At 37.8% G+C, this 18,124-nt stretch overlaps 1 protein-coding gene across 1 annotated transcript in view; it reads right to left on the minus strand.

Annotated features, from left to right (window-relative positions):
- Positions 1-18,124, minus strand: part of SHANK2 (SH3 and multiple ankyrin repeat domains 2) — a gene marked incomplete at its 3' end in the record, with an annotated part of 271,702 nt that overhangs the window by 105,440 nt on the left and 148,138 nt on the right. The window contains 2 exon segments of the mRNA XM_080345299.1: positions 11,112-11,236; positions 12,855-12,937. Of these exon segments, the coding sequence (XP_080201425.1) occupies positions 11,112-11,236; positions 12,855-12,937 (208 nt within the window).

An 18,124-nucleotide genomic window follows, 5' to 3' on the forward strand; every position in this document is an offset into this window, starting at 1 on the left:
ACTTCTCTCTTGTAAATAAGCTTGGAAAGTTATGTTTATAACTTTCCAAAATGCAGATTTGCACAATCACGCCAATTTGAAAGTCAATACTTCGAATAGGATCAAGAATCTAACAAAAAATCCCTGGTCATGTCACTGAGTTGGTGTTTGTTATGAGTAATTGTTTTTAAAACTCCCTGGGTGGGTAATTGCCTAACAGCATCACTTTTGCATATAAAATCATCACTAGAAAAAACTAAAATTAAGCAACTTTTACACCTCACTATGTCAAAAGGTCTTAAGGTAAAAAAAATAAATCAGATTAATGGCATTCATTTGTACAACAAAAGCGGCAAAACAGGGTATATAAACTTAAAATATCAAGTATTTTTTAATAAACAGAGAGGCAAGCTGATGCTTAAACAGTAATCTAGCAATTAGATGCGGGTTAGTAGGCAAATGAGGGAGGAATTTCACTTATTAAAAATTCCTCTGCAATGTCAGAAAGCCGACTATATTCTTGTTTGCAGAAGGGGTTCTTGATGAGTTTTATAGGAGGGCAACATACTGTACCAGTTCACACTCTTTATGTTCCAAATCCCTCCTGTTTTCTACTGCTAAACACAAGAAGTTACCAACTACATAATCCCTTCAGAGATGGAAAAATCTATCTAAATAGCCTTTCTATTCCAGTGACAGGCAACATTAACATTAATATATATGAAATGAATCCAGCTTTCATTTTATTCTTTGAAGAAGGAAAAAGAAAAGTCAGTGCCTAAATTCCAAGATTTAACATAGCTGGATTAGGTGTATTTGAATAGTTCATGGAGGATCCAGCCACCACACGTAACCATCAGCACGTTTACCTGTCATGGGAACGTTTTGAATCCCATGTTTCCACTTCTAGTAAACCGAGTAAAACATGAACCCTTGGATAAGATAATCAATATGAACACAGAAAGCTGGAACTCCACCCCACAGAATCCTGAAATGCTTCAAGTTATCCAGCTAATGCGTAAGGACATCATGTTGCAAGTCTTAAGATGTCATTATAATAGTAACCTGTTTCATATTATTGGCTACCAGCTGACACACAGGCAGTTTTCTGAACTTCAGAGCTGCCAACAAGAAGCATCTTGTCTAAATACTGAGGTTCTAAAAGCTTTACAGGTGGAATAAGACTTAACTAGAGAAATCACGTCGATGGATCTGCTACTTAAGCCCAACAGAACACAGCATTTCACCTTCAGGAGACCCGATGGGACAAGTTGAAGCACCCAGAGCTGGGCCCACATGGTAAGAAAGAAGCAAAAGGAGTAACAACAAACCAGAACTTCTGACGAGGTTTGCATGGGTGAATAAATGGAAAAAATGGTGCAGAAAAATGAGACTTAGGGATGAATAATCCCAATCTTTGATTCTTCAACAACAGGTGCCTACATAATTTCCAGCTCTGAAGAACAACCAGCTTGTTAGGTGTACACTTGATTTCGATTAAAACATCTCAGATTCTAAAAATGCACAAGGTATTATGGGAATCAAATACCTACTCACAGACAAAACACATCTTAAATTCAATTCCCAATCTATACACTATTTGTAAAAGCCAGCTCCATAATAGGCACAGTCAATAAAGCATATTTAGATATAAAAGACTAACAGGAAACTTTAGGAAAATGCTTAAAATAAATGTTTTCCTGGTCATTTGAAAACTGTTTTCTCTTTAATTTAGCAGTTAAAGTGAGTCATAATAACCCTCAGTGTAAATAAATATAACAAACACACTGTTAGCAACTTACAAGTCTGTCAACAACGACTTCTGCCTCACACAAATCTATCTAGTGCTCAAAAGCCGAGTCACAGGTTGACTCCATTCAAAGCAATAACAGTTGTTTGAAGCCTGTTCGGAGAATGTTTCTAAAATAAAGAACTGTAAGAAAAATTCTTGGATTCTGCACTTTATATTTCTTTAAAAGAAAATACAATATAGTTAACACAGGACTTTGGGATCTGCCTCCTAGACCTGCTTTTGTGAGTAAAAACAGGAGCTCCACACATTTTCTCACCTATTTCGGCATCAAATACATGCAAGGTCACAACATTTTTTTATGTGACATCAGCGCAAGTCCAAGCTGAGTCTCTATAAAAAGGCTTTTCTGTCACCTTTAACACTAATTCTTTAGCAGCTATTAGACTAGAAAATCATGGGTATTTCTTGGTGAAGTTTGTCTCTGCAGTGACTCATTCTGCCCAGGACCGGGGTGATTCTCTCTTAACTCTCTTCTTTATTCCAGTGAGTAGCTATTTGTCCAGAATCAACCCTTTTTGTTCCAGGTTGCAAATAAACTCTTCCCACACTTCTTTATGTACATACATGCTTTAAAATTTTCTCTCATTTAGCTACCTCCTCTTGTCCTATCACCCTAATCACCCATTCTTGAAAAGCTCCATTAAACCTTTGATGTATTTGCTGGGACAATTTTCAGTGCTCTGGTCAGCAAAGGCTTCAGAGAACTTCAAGTCCAACAACATCCAGCACTTCAGAACAGAAAGTTTGCTTCTTGCCATGAAGGCTTATCCAGGAGTTCCTATCTTGAAAACTGACAGGCAAAACTCACCACAGAGAAATAAAGCTTTTTCACAAGTGAAAACTTTGCACCACAAGACGAGAAGAACTAGAAATCCAGCCCCTCAAATTACTGCCAGAAAACACGAGGCAAAAATGAAGTAGTAGAGATAAAAGATTATTGTTCTCTATTGTTGTATACAAGAATCTCTGGAAAGACCCATACCAGTGTTACAATAGGATATAAAATGTTGTTTCTAATCTGATTGATTTAAAGTGCATTTCTATATTCTTATCTAATAAGTTGGCTGGGTCCTACAGTCAAAAGTGGTGGGAAATGCTTTGAATGCAGCAGAACACAAGGCAGGGATTCCTTGGAAAGTCATCTGCTGCCATTCCCTTCTCCCCTGGTCACTAGGACAGGAATTTCAGAGGAGCACAGAAGCTCTCGGAGGGATGACCACTGTGATCAAGCTTAGCAAACCTCCAAACTGACCCCTCCCATCTATTGATACTTAATATTTAATTCAGCAAGCTTTTCACTAGATCAGCTCTCAAACTCTCTTGCCTTGTGTTCCCTGGTTTTGATCAATTCTATTTTCCATTATAGAAAATCCCTATATTGTTCATACCTACCCTAATACTGTGTAAGGACCTGGATTAGACTGAGAGCTAGGCTAGAAGTTCGTCATTTTTTTCTGATGTCTACAGCCATAGCGGGATGAGAAAATGAAGCCTCCTGCTTTTTTAAGTAATTAATAGCTTAAATCTGAACCCACTGGCCTTCCTCTATAGAGGACATACACTAGAAATCAAATGCAAAAGAAATAATAATTAATGGAATGTAGAGCTTGTGTTTGATCAGATTGAGAAGTTCAGAATTTCCCTAAATCAAGAGTGTTTCTGCAGTTCCAGCACCCACACAGAAGCAGTGGGGAGCCAGTTCTGTACACCAGCATACAGTGCTTTATCTAAAGCCTCTGAAACTTCTCAAACAGCTTAGGAACCCCATTCCACAGCACAGGTTCAAAGATAACGATTTTCAGGAAAACCTACCAAGAAAACAAAATTAATAAAATAACTGTCAGGTTCTAGAGTTTTACATTTGTTTTTTCAGATTCAGAGAAGACAGTAAAGATGTATTTGGAAAGTTTCAGACCATGAATGAAGGTGTTTCTTCAGAAAACTAAAAACGTTGGGTAGGGAGGAGGAACAGGTAGGGAGGTTAAAGTTACTGCTCATGAACATGTGGTTATCAGACACAAAGCAACATCCTTTTAACCTCTGCACAGATTTGTCATTCATGAAACACAACTAGGAGGTGGAATGAAGCTTTTCAGCATCACACAAGTCGGTTGCCAGTCTCAGAATAAGAAAAGGAAAACTGGCAATAAATAAATAAACCATGTATGCACATATGCGACTCCATGTTGTAGTATTTCTCCTGCCTATAAGATGCTTACATCTCCCCCAAAAAATAGGAAAAATAATTTAAAAAGAGATAATAGATTAGTTCTATTGCAGCACTCAACAATAGGAATTTGTCAGCTAATTCTCCACCATTTAAAAAAAACCTCATCTGTTTTCCTTCACCTGCAATTTTGCAGGTTTGTAGCAACACCCCACAATTAAAAGAAATTGTATTTTCTCCCCTAAAATACCAAGCACAAGTACTGCTTTTCATATAGCTCCGTTCCACCAACCAGGTTTCCATAGTATCAAAGGACTAAAAAAAGCCAACAGGCTTCAGAGAAATTAATCTTAATATAATGTCTTCTGGAAATCTCCGAACTATACCTTAAAAATGGCATTTATTTATGTAGTGTTATTAGTCTTAATACCTATCCTCAACACCTAAGAGCTAGAAATGGAAGAGTTGTATTATTCTGGTATGATTTGAATAGAGAATAGATGGTTGCAAGAGTGAAGACTGTCCAGAGCTGTGCTCTCTGGAAACATTGAATGGCCAATGTGGCTGGATGCCACTGGATAGCCAAGAACTGGCTATTTATAATAAGCAGCTTATCTTTAAACAAATTTGCTATTTTGAGAGGAATTTGTAAGTAGGAAGTCAGGGAAATGGTGGTTTTTGTATTCACGAGGAGAGAAAAAGCTCCCTATGGACAGCTCTGCACTCCACACACGGGCTCACTCGTTTGGGCAAAATCACAATAAAAATGTTCACAAACTTCTCTTAAAACCACTGTGGCACCTACATCAAAATGCCTTAAAACAAGTCCTTCCAAATCCCCACTCAAAGCAGCATTAAAGAATCAGTTCTCACTATCAAGCAGGTACTTGTTCCATTTCTGAGAAATCAGATAAACACCAACACTTTCTCTCGCACCTTGGGATGAGCAGCCCAGAACACACCTCAGGTAGAATCAAGGCTAAAGGACAATATTTCCCAGTTTTACTCACATCCCAGTTTTGTGTGTCTGACAACAGCAAAATGATTTCATTTTTGTTTGCTTTCTTATTTTAAAGCACATTATTTGCTTAGGCATGTAGAACTGAGGTCTTGTAAGAATCAAATCCTTTTTTTTGTCTGCCCATTTCCATCTATGCTGAAAAGGTAACGTGTCTTATTCATGTATTTTTAGAACTAAACAAGAGTGGTCCATCTTTTTTATGATCACACTGCGCACATTTGGAATACCATCATTTCTTACAGGTTAGCGGCTGCATTTAAACAGATCAAAAGAACGATCCCAAATAGTTGTCATTTTTCAACAGTGCTTTTTGTGCAGATCCAAAGCACTTTGAAAGCACAATAATTTCATTCAGCTGCCATCACCCACCAAAACCATAAATTATGAAAAAACAAACCAACCACCAACCAAATCTTCACTCACTGAGTTTAAGTGAAAAGAAAGCAAAATACTTTTCCATCAAGTGAAAAATCAATCCACTTGCTCAGACTGTGCAAATAGACCAAACTGTTCAACAGATGGACCACAGCTCCTCTTTTCCAAGACCCCAGTGTCCCAGTTCTCCAATACATCTGTAGTTCTGCTTAAGCAGAAGAATTTCAAAACCAAAACATGAAGAAAGTTTCCTTTGGACCCTGACAACTTTCATTTTAAGGAGTGCTGGGGTGGACTCGTACTTAACATCATTTACAGATGTCACCAAGGGGATGATGACTAACTGGTAAACAGGAATTACCTTTTTCCTCTGATGGTTGGTTGAATTCAACTATGTATCATTTAAATATGCAGAATTAAAATATATATGTGCTGAAATATTGCAGTACTGTTGCAGTTTTGGTAAATCTCTCATCGTTAAAAAGGCGGAAGTATATAGAGTCATAGAATCATTTTGGTTGGAAAAGACCCTCAAGATCACTGAGTCCAATCATTAACATAGAACTGTCACTGAACCATATCCCTGAGAACCTCAACTATTGCTTGTACGGTTGAACCAGAACCTGAACCAGGTGCTGTCTGGGAACAGAAGAACTCAGAGCCCTGCAAGGAGCCCTTCTCCTGCTTCATGTGGCCATAGGAAGGCTCAGGGCACAGACAGGAGGAGCAGCCACATTGGCACCAAAACCCCAATGTGAGGCAGTGAATGAGGGTGGACCTTACTCTCGATCCACCAAAAGGCAGAGGTAAAGACAGCATGCAAAAATGTAAAGATATCAGTTTTAATACACAATATTAGGGAGGCTTTTACTAGGTACAGCATCAAGCTGGCATCCACACTTTTGGGAGGATATGAAGAAACTTTCAGAAAACCACTGCAAAAAATGGCAATATGATAATCCCTGTTAGTACAAAGACACTAAACAAAACCTCAGTTTATTTCCGAGAGAAAAAATATCATTGTCTCATGTAGATGCCTAATATATATATGCACACATAGATATATATATATCTAGTGGCAGAAAGGAGTAAGGTTCACAATAGGAATAAGAGAAAACACAGCCACAGGGCAATTAATGAAGATCTCTTAGGTATGAGAAGGTTCCTCTGGTGCTGAAAGTGTTTAAATCATTAACAGATGGCTTTGTAAAGCCACTAGTTCATCCAGCCATTGAATACAAATGTAAGACATAACATTGCTATGCCTGCCAAAAATATTTACAATGGCTATAGACTAAGTTACAACAATAAAGTTAAATGTTTGCTTTCCGGTTTTGAAGTTTGTATACAGTGTTTACTGGAATAAAACAAAAACCTAACCTATTGGTAAATATTAACCTAAACTTAGTCACATGTGTATGTGTGTATTTAAAAAATAATAATAAAAAAATCTAGATATTTTAAATACCTCCCTAAATGCTTATTGCTACTTCCTGCATATAGTCAGAGGACAGAAAACTTTAGCTAATACAATGATAAAACAATAAAATGATGTCTATTTTTCACTTATCACTACTTAAAGAAAAGTTTGTACTAGTAAATTCTATAAGCCCTTGAGGACAAAGAAATAGAGGCGGTTGTACCACAGAGCATTTGCATGTTTTACTACAGGTACCAACTGATCTGCTCTGCAGCAAAATGATGAGATTTCTTCTATTACCATCTCTGGTCTTGATGCTTTAAACAAACCCTGAATTTTGCCTTTTTCTTTTAGTGGATAATACAGTGGGTTTATCTAGTTTACATTTTAACTGGAATGTAAATAAACAGCCATCCTATTCTGAAGACAATAACATTTCAATTTATCTGGAAAAATAAGTGATTTTATGGCACAATAATGCAAACTGCAATGCCTCATTTAGAGAATAAATGCATTATTCTGGTAAAGTATTGCAGAATTAGTTTCACTTTCTAAGTATTGCTATTATAAGAGTATTGTTTGATATGAGATATGCGCTGTGGCAGATGAAAAATCCCCACATGCAACACCTGCAAAACAGCTGCACACTCATGGGTACAACAATAACAAAGAGTTAATAATCCACTGCTTTTGAATGTAGTAAGAATTTGGCAATATACTTAGAAAAACAAACAAACCAAACAACCCCAAAAACCCCATAAACACCACAAAAACCACAATCAAAACCCAAGCAACCAACTCTTCGGAGTTTGAAAACCTCTATCACTTTAAAGGATCTCTTCATTCAAAGGTGGTTATAGTCATACACGTCAAAGCAAATCTCAAAAGAAAACCCAACCTCAACTTACAGAATTCTTTAAGGCAGCCCCTTCGAGCAGCAGCATTTAATGGCTCCTCTGTTTATGCTTAGATTGACAACTACACTAAACAAAGGTGATGAACATTTCCAACATAAAGATTATTCCTAAATAAGAGTTTCAGAGTCAGCACTAATACATTTGTTTCTTGCAAATATTTCAAGTAACTCACCAAATCAGCCTATGGTTTGATTTTTTTCAAGCATTTACAAAGTTGGACAGGTGTATTGCAGCAACCCAGGCACTCTGGGGAATTAACAGTGACCTACAATGGCTTTGCAATTGGTGTATACATTAATGATGGTTGCAGTTGTTTAAATCCCTTCTAATGAAAAGCACCATTTTTAGGGTGGAGAGCACTTACACTAATACATAGCTTTACTTTTATCTGTCTTTTTAATTGGGTAGATACCAAGATTCAAGAAAACATCAACCAAAAAATTGAAAAACAGCCAACAGGGCAAGCTATACAATCTTTCTCAGTTATAACAACCAAGTCATAAACATAATCCATTTGTGATTGTTTATCAAAGCTGAGAAAAATCACATGAATTGGCAACTCTGGAATTGCTTCTGAAAATCTACATACAATGACAGCTGTCTCTAGCTGTTTCAGCTCTAAAACTACTCATGTGCTTTTCCAATACGTTTTATTTGCACGCTATCCAGAAAAGCCCCTACAAACATAGCGATTTTCATCACAAAAAATATGACTGGATTTGAAAGGGAAGAAGAAAAAAAATGTATATTGTCAGAAACGTCAATGGAGAGCTTGTGAACACTATTTCCACAGGCAAGTTTAAAATTAATCTCTAGATTCTCATGCCAAAATTAATTGTACAGGTTGGACAAACCAGTATCACATGGCTTTCCAGAAAAAACCCTGCAAACTCGATAAAAACTCAGTCAAATGAAACTGTGCCAGCCCTGTTCCAGTTAAGATCTATTCTGTTGACCTGCTGAAGCAAGACACCACCTTTTCTTCCTTTTCTGTATAGATCTTTTATTCGTCCTGCTCAACACGTGTCATCTTCAATGCCAAACTACTTTAGGATGCTCACTAGCTGATATTGAAGTTTACACCCTTCAGAGGATCCAGAGCCCATAATTACACACTCTCATGCTTCCAAGAAAAGGATATATTAATATCTTCCTGCCAAACCTGTCTCTCCATCATGAGGAGTAAGGGAGAAGGTTCCACTTATCTTAAGGACCCCAAGACACTGACCCTCCTTTAGCAAGGGCTCTCCCAGTTTATCCTCTGCCAAACTGGACTCTCGTTTCCCTACAGCCTGACGCTCCCCGCGAGTGTTATAAATGGGACTAATTAGGATCCTAGTTGCCCATTAACTCTTTTATTATTCATGTGACATTTGTGATGAATGCATTATATTATTTACAAATGGTTGAGGTGGCACTCGCAGCAGCATCAACTTCAGAGTCATGGGAGAAATCACTGAACGACCAAACTACAGCAGTTACAAGAACCACATGCAATGGACGGTACGTTTCATCCTTCTCAGTTCAGCACAAGAAATAAAGTAGCTTGGCATTCCTAGAAGTGCAGGAGGACCAGTCTTTTCTATTTCAACAGTAGTATTTTTATGCATCAGTGTAAATATCGTCAAAGATGGCTTTCTACAGCTCAAGAGTGCTGGGCATTGCACATGCACTTCAGAAAACAGAATCAAATCCCCGCCTTTCTCCAACAAAAGAAAGTCCTTGACATCAGCAAAGTTGTGATTTCTCAGGATTACCACATCCTCTTAATTAAGTTGCAAAATTCAAAACAGAATAACCCCAGTGAACAGAAATTATACAGAAATGGATTTGATTTGCATGTACCAACTGCTTCTTTCAGAATTAATTACAAATATGCTGGACTGTGCAGAGTATGGATTAATGTCCTGATTCAGCAATGCATGTGCATATTTAACTGCTTTCCTAAGCTAAGGCTAGGAGTAAATTGACCGGAGAATTAATTATAATTGTCTTCCATTTGCTAGAAAACCAGTAAAGCTTTCTGCAGAATCAGTTATCCCAGGCTACTTGCGTCCCTTCAGAGCTCTTAAAAAAAATCCATATGCACAGTTATCATTCTGTAATCCTCTTCATTAAATTACACATTATTCACCATCAAACCTATCTGTGAAATCAGCCAGTACGGACCATTCTCACTTCCTGTGGATTAAAAGCCCAACAAGAAATCATCTTCTAAAAATAAAGCAGTTTTAAAAAACCCCACCTAACGTCAATGCTCATAGTTTTGAAAGCCTCCCTGCACAGAGCACCTATCAGTACCATTTGTGAGCAATTAACAGTTTGCTAAATGCTTATTCTTAAGTATCCGAATAGTGAGAAAAGGTACAGATAAAAGCACACATCTATTCACTTGAGAAGTCTGCCAAACCTGTTCTTTGTTACAAGGGGAAGAAGCAACGCAACTATTTAAATTCAACCACCATGGGAGTACAACACACACTAGAAAAGAAAAGCTGCATGTTATACCCTCTCCTGAATGTAAAGGCCAGATCTGCAGAAATAAATGTAGCACCAGCAAATGCTATAACAAAACAAACATGCACCTAAAGAAGGAAAAATAAAATATAACCAATAGATCTTACAGACAAGATTTAGTTGATTCATCCTGAAAGATCAATTTTCAAACATCCAGTTTCACACAATCACAGCACAGCTCTGTTAGTCATGGAAAAGGTTGTGGGGGGAAGAGGACGAAAATCCCAAATAATTAATTTTGTTGCAAACTGCCCAGTAACACTAAAAAGGTCTGCCAACTAGTTCCACAAAACCTAAAATACCAACCCCAAATCCTCCACAATATAAAATGTGAAGACATTATTGGTATGATTGAACAGAATATTTAAATATATCCTTTTAATAAAGTGATTTATGATGCAATAACATTTGTTGCTTATTTTTATGTGGTTGTATTTAGAGTGTGCTCTTGGAAATATTTAATTTCAAGCCAAAGTAATTTGCTTTATTCTCCATGGTTTCTCAACAGCACTAGACCACTGAGTGTAGAAATAATTGCATAAAAAGTCATTAATTTTGGTGACTCTGTACAAATATATTTATGACCACTCAACTGACAGCCTACAATAGACATTGAAATTAATCTAAATTTCAATTCAATAATGCAAAGAAGAATAAAAAAATCCCAAATTTCTCTGTTAGTGTGCTCGCAAATAACAAAAAGAGCCAACATGAACACTCCTCTTTTTCACCACTTCCCTAAATGCTGTGTTGGGATTGTAAAATAAAGTCAAGTACGTGATTGGTGTTAGTCCACTCAAGTTGCTGTTTAGAAGCGTCATGTGCTTTTATTTCCAAAGCAAATTCTACAAAGGGAATGTCACTCTTTCCCCAAGAGAGAATCAAACTGCAGGATCTCCTACCTCGATCAAAAAGTCTCCAGTTCTCAGGCCAGCTTGCCATGCTACTCCCCCTTCGTCCACAGATTCCAAGTACTGCAAAGCAGGAAAGGCTGGAGTTGGGGTGAATTCTTCAATTGGTGTGTCAGCTTTAAAAATAAATACCACATTAAAAAAAAAAAAGAAAAGAAAGTTATGGAGTGCTTGCAAATACCACTTGACTAAAGGCCTATTATTGGCCATTCAAATTGATGCTTTAAAAATGGTGGGTGCTAAAATTAAGAGGACGCTGCCTCGGGGGGGGGGTGTGAAGATGCTGGGAACAGGGTGAAATCTCCCGGCAATAGCAATCCACAGGTCCTCAATTCAGAGAGGAAAAATATATGCTGCTTTACTGACACAGACCAAACCAAGCTGTAAGAGGCAATAGCTGGATTCTGAGTATTCCAGGATATTCAGTATTAGCTCAAGGAACCCTTTTGTATGCCTAGCAAAATGTTTGTAGCTCTGGAAACATCCAGCTCAAAATTAATGATATGCTGTAGCCCAAAGAGAGCAGATGGTCAAACTGAGGGGGATGGGGTGGGTGGGAAAGGATGAAAAAGATCAAACTGAATTTTTCCTTCTAGGTTTGGGTGTATATTACAAAGAAGCAAACAGAAGAAATCACTTTTTAGGAAAGGAGGCAGAGGAGGCCTTGGAACAACCCCCTCTCTCTCTGTGTCACATATACATACACACAGAAAAGTCCTTGGGTCTTTCACCTGAGGTGCCCTCACCGCCACACAGAAAAATTGGGGACAATTTTGCTGACACAGAGGGAGTCACCTCTGCACGATGCACATGGCAACGGGTCAGCTCAAAGGTAGTGCTATCGGCTTCCCTAGTACAACTCCAAACATTTGTATTTAGCTAAAATTAGAGAAGCTTTTACAACACTGAAAATCTACGGTGGCCCCGCTTTAGGGGTGGAGGGGACAGGGAGAGCAAAAACGGTGTCCCAAGAATGAAGATATGGAATAATTTTCATGCTCAAGCAAGGCAAGGGAGAACCCATGTAAAATGAGGGGGAGCAAGAGATGGGACATACCATCATATATATATTTTTTAAATACAAAAGGAGCAAACCGGACAGAAAGTTAAAAAGCAAAGCATTTAATAGAATGCTTTTTTTAACTCTGAAGAATGCCATTATTATAGATTTTAGTCTGCAGAAAAGTAGCATGCAGGGTAACATATGAACAGCTTTTTAAATGAGCACACTACAGGCCATGCAACATACGTGCAGCTTCTGAAGATATAAAAAAAGATCATATTTTCATACTAAAACTGCACCAATGTCACCTTGCAGAAGATCCACACCTATTTTAAACAAAACATCACTCTCTTGTCTATTCCTATTCGTAGACCTATTTAAATAGACTGACATTTGAAATAAAGAAGCAGGTTTTAAAGGAAAGCAGGTTTCCCATAGTTAGGTAAACTGCATAACAAAACAGATTAATGACAAAATATTACATACACCAACATGGTAAAAATACAGACAAAACTTTGTCCCCCCAAAACGATTATACAGTGCTTCTCCTATGTAAAAAATCCAAACTGCTTCAGACAGAAGCCACTAAAATCCGTTTGAGTAGTATAGCATACAGAGAATCCTGTTGTCTAGCAACCAAGTGCACCAAGAATAATTCCTGCTTATATTCCGAGATGTATAAATTTCTTCATGCCAGTGCACATCACACACACACACACAGAAGCACATACCTTTTGCCCCTCTGAGCACAAATCCAAATCCTTCATTGTCTTTTTTCTGCAGGACCACTGCCTTTTCTTCTATTATGCAGTCACTGTAGAGAGAATTCCGAGGATAGCGACCATTATTACATCCCTTCATCACCACTGTAGTAGCTGCTCCTCCAGTGTGCAGGTTCATCATCATCACAGCCCGTTAATCAAATAATATTGCAGTAAGCAAGCATGGGAAAATATAGAACAAATTGTAGCGAGAGGAAGACAAAGACGAAGCTTGATGATAAGAGAGAACATGACAAAGCAACTTAAAGGGAATAAAAAAGGCAGAGAGGAAAAAGAAAGAAGAAGAAATCATGCATGGTGGTTTGTGTTCTATATGAATGACTGGATGAACATGTGATCATGTAATCAGTGGGCTAGCTAGGACTCTAAAAGGAAAAAAAGTAAGTGAACTGAACGACAGTATCATTAATAAACTCCTCAATCGTGGATGTACCAGATGCATCTTCTAGTGAAGCCAAAATGAAACCAACCAGAAGAAAAATGAGGCAGCATTTTAAATTTAAAGATAATAAATTAGGATTTTCTATTAGCTAACTAAAAGGCACAAATATATTCTGAAAGCTATGCCTTGCATCAAAAGCCCTTTTTCGATCCTATTGAATGTTGCATGCTGCAAGAATCCCACATGATCATCTGACAGCCTACAATGCTAACAACGTGCAGCTGCCTTGGCGTCATCAAGCACAAATTTCCACAGCATCAAGAATCTGCATAATCGAAATAGTAACAAGGCATGCAAAGCAGGCAAGCACATTTCTAAGGAATATTGCCCATCTTCTGATAAACAATTGAGATTATAAAACAAGGAGATCGCCTAAAGGTCTATTTATGTAAGCAGTGTGTCCTTAAAGAGAAAGTAGCCTTAGGAATCTTACTGTCATTGGCTAAGAGAAAAGTAGACGGTAGATGGAGAAAATGCATAAAATCCACATTAAAATGGGACCTTTCGGATACAGGGAACAATCTGTAAAAGCCTTAAGTTGTTTAGTATCTTTCATTAAACATTAGGCTACTAAACATAAGCTCAAAGTAATAAAAAATTAGAAAAAAAAAAGATTTTGAATGCTCTTTTGCTCTTTTAGGTAAAAACCCATTACACAGCACAAGTTGCAAGGCATTCTTCTGAACAAAGGCAGTGTCAGGGGTTAAGTATTCATGTCCTACGCACTGCAAACACACTCCTAGGGCAGCTTTACAATACCTACAAACTATTTAGGATAGAAAGAAGTATGAGCAAGTTTTCTTCATTTCTTACTGGCCAACTACTCTTACCACTGGTCCTGTACAGAATTTAGTCACTAAAGTGTTGAATACAATGAGACCGGATCTGCTTCAGTGCCATTAATAATCCAGAAGGGGAGGAGGAAACTAATTAAAGAAAAATTGGTGTGACATTTTTATTTAAAGCTCTGAACAAAGACAAGGATGATGATATCAGGACACCAATGGACAGCCTCCAAACTCCAGATCTTGCGTGTGTCACATTCTATCCTTTTGGTGACTCTCCAGCTCTAACTGAGGGATGCAACTTCGTGGTACTGCTCAAATGATGATATAATTATGTCCTGCAAACTACAAAGCACTTAAACACCACCAAATGGAACGACACGTGATTTAAACCTATCACAATGGTGACTTTCCAAGCAACAGACTATCTCCACAAGTATCAACAGGTTTCGAATCCTGTCTCTCAACTTTGCATTACCTTACTGTATCATTCAAACAATATATTTTCTTGCAATTAATATCCTTGCTATGGAAAGGGTATAAGAAGATAAAGTCTATTTCTCAAGAAAGCCAAACACACTCCTGCTCAGGAATATCAACCCTCAGAGCCCACGCTGTAGACCGAACCCTCCGGCAATGTCCTAATGTTACAGAAACTCCTCAAACCTACACTAGTTCTGGCTTATTTTCTTCATTTCACCACTCCCACTTTAAAGGTGGGACTCCAAACTTATCTACCTGACAAGTCAACAGTAATGCTGTCACCAGCCTCTTTCTTAATACACAGTCAAATTAAATAAAACCAATTTCCTTGTAAACAATCAATGGCTTAATAGAAGTTGGAGGGCTGCTTGTGAGAACCTAATCACAGGAAGTGTTTGATTCAAAGAACAACCCTCTTCTCCCCTACCCAAATCCCACTCTCACTTCATTAATATAAAGAATTCAGAAGCCTATTAGCCAGGTAACGCATCAAACCTTGCCCTGATTCTTTCATTTCTGTTGACAAAACCAAACAGATTCATAATATCATTCCTAAAAAGGCTGAAGTTCCAAAAGCTGTTGCTTGGAAAACCCGGGATCAATTCACCTGATCAACATTAGGCATCTCCACCTAAATAAAAGGCATTGATGGTCCTTCCACAGTCAGCTAACCAAACCAACAGGTACTTTCAAGTTACGCTTTCTTCCTCCAAATATAGAAGTCTATGACTGTTCAGATTAAAAATATGAAAACCACTTACGATCTTATTCACATGTACAGCACATTTATTGCATAAACTACTAAGTTTTTTACTTCAGTTTAGACATCGAAAGTGGGAATACTAAATTGCCAACATTTTATGAAATTTCGTGTTTTATGTACAACGGGGAGGGGAAAGAGAAGGGAACAATGTAAACGTGAATTTTTTATAAGAAAATATACACACTGATGTCTATTACTTTACAAATACACCTTAGTAATATATTGTTTAAGTCATGTTCTACACAAGAAAAACTCAATCACAGCCTGTAAAGCAAAAATGTCAGTTTGAAAAAGTCAGATGTGTAGTCATTTTTTCTCATTTACTTGCTAGGAGAGGGGGGGATCTGCAATAATCCTATGGCTTGAGCAGTTCAATGATGTTCAGAGCAGTCACAGAAAGCACATTGATTCCCTACACACACCCCAGCGTTGGAGAGCAAAGAACCAGCAGCTGGAAAAGGATGGAAGACAAAGACGTGCACACAAATGAACCAAAATTGCAACCTCCTCAGCCCTTCTCCAAGCAAACTCACTTTGCATTGCTAAGAGAAGGGATGAGGGAAGAAGCTTAACCTCTGACTGTTTGCAAAGTTGCTTTTTGTTTGCTCTGATCTCCATGTCAGACTGGACCCTTCCCTGAAGACACACTGAAGTTCTTTTCACAGTCTACCTGGTCTTGGCAGGCAAAGCAGCACCAAACGTAAAAGTAGGTCGAAATTTCTCACAATGAGCCTTCTTGGCAGCATTTCTTTGATCCTGAAGGTGTTGTAAATACTTAACAACAAGACTGCATTATAGGGTTTAGCTACCAGTGACAAATAAAGGTGACGTTACATTACGAGCCTCTTTGGAGGTCTGAGCTCAAGCAAGAGGCTGCAGTGCACTTAAGGCTGAACAGTCCCTGCTACCTGTGATGTGTCAAATTTCAATACGTAAAGTCCTTCCAGTCCATTTCTGTCCCATCTCAAACTGAAATTAAACAGCATCCATTACAGAGATGAGTTTTCAGAATATTAGTAGTTCCATATTATGGTAATAAAACGAGTAATTTTAAAATCAATAGTTCATTACTTAAATAGGGCACACACTACCATGACTTTGGGCTGTATGAGTCCAAGATTCATTGCCTACAAAGTTAAATGCAAAATACATCCTATCAAGTGCAGAACATTTCTGCGTGAAGTACAATCTCAAATATAAAATCTTCAGGCAAAGAAGGTCAATCTAAAATTACTTTTGCTTTATCCAAACACTTAATATTAGAAAACATATTTGGTCATCATTTCCTGTAGCTTCTCTGACACTTTAAGGCTCAAGAATTGTGCAGAGCTCTTAGAAGTTCCGTAATTTTACAGATTTACCAAGGCAGAAAGGAAATAAAGAGATTTACCCATGGTCAGGCAGACATATGAGGTTTGAACTCAGCACAGTTATGTTCAACATAACAACCATCATTTGTGTGGACTCTTCAAGACAGGAAGAATTTCTGCTTTCCTAATAGCCCCTTAAGACAACACTTGAGGAAGGAAGCAGAATTGTCAAGTCCTTCATAAAGACCTTTACGAAGAAAACAAAGGTTGAAGTACAGGCTCCTGATGGAGACAAAACCATGAAACCTCGCATCCATTTCTCAACTACATTAACTAAACCCTATCTTAAAGCATGACTTACTCCAAAAGTTAAAACACTAAACTACAACGATGGAAGCTATCAGGACTGTAGAATACATTTAGGCAAGTTTGCATCAGATATATCATTGTCGATTTCAATCTGTAAAACAGCACATTGAGTACAATTCCTTGGAAAAGGTCATTATCTGGAAGCAAAAATGGCTATTTGGTGCTTTGTCAATCTCTCTGTAAGGCAGAGAAAAAAGAAATATAAATAGGAATGATTTCCTTGATTTTTTCCAGCCATGCATCCCCTATGTCTAAGCTTTTCAGATGTAACAAACTGGACTACAACCTGTCAAGGCAGAAAAGTTATTTAACAGAGCACAGGAGATTCAAACAACCAGAGTTACAACCAAATGAGTAGGTTCTCAGCCCACAAACGCTTCGGGCAGATGGCTCTGGCAAGTTATTCCCTCTAAGTTCACTTCTTTCAGTAGGCCAAGGAAATCCAAATATCACTTTTTTTAATATCCTCTCCTCAGCACTCTTGCAATATCAATCTTTTTAAAAGATCTACTGAATTCACCGCCAGCCACATGTTAGAAGGATCAAATCACAGCCTAACAATAAAGGAAAGGCTCTTTCTACACTTCACCAGACACAATAAAACAATATCTAAACCATTCCATAAATTTATATACAACATCTGAAAGAAGTCACACTAATTCCTTTTGTTTCTCCTTTCTTCAGATAAAGTATTGGCCTACATTTTCTTCCATGGAGCTACTGTATATCAAGAGAAGCTTGGCTGAAGTTGAGCTGTTTCCCAAACCAATGATTTAATCATCGTGATGCAGAATTCTCACACCAGTACAACATTTACTGTTCAAATAGAATTATTTGAATGAAAGGTCATATTTGGAGGTAACAAAGCTGCCCAACCATAGAAGCTAATACAGTCCTCAAAATACTTTGGAGAATATTTCACTAGGAATTCAAAACAACGGGGCTCTGAGTGATTTTGCTGTTTCTCCAGAAAAAGAATTACAGAATCAGGGCTGCATATGGACATGCAGCATGGAATAAAAAGCTCAGTACTACCTATGGATTCCAGCTTCAGAGCTGCTCTCAAG

The sequence above is a fragment of the Nesoenas mayeri genome, assembly GCF_963082525.1.
Source record: "Nesoenas mayeri genome assembly, chromosome: 5".
NCBI classification, from domain to species: Eukaryota; Metazoa; Chordata; class Aves; order Columbiformes; family Columbidae; genus Nesoenas; species Nesoenas mayeri.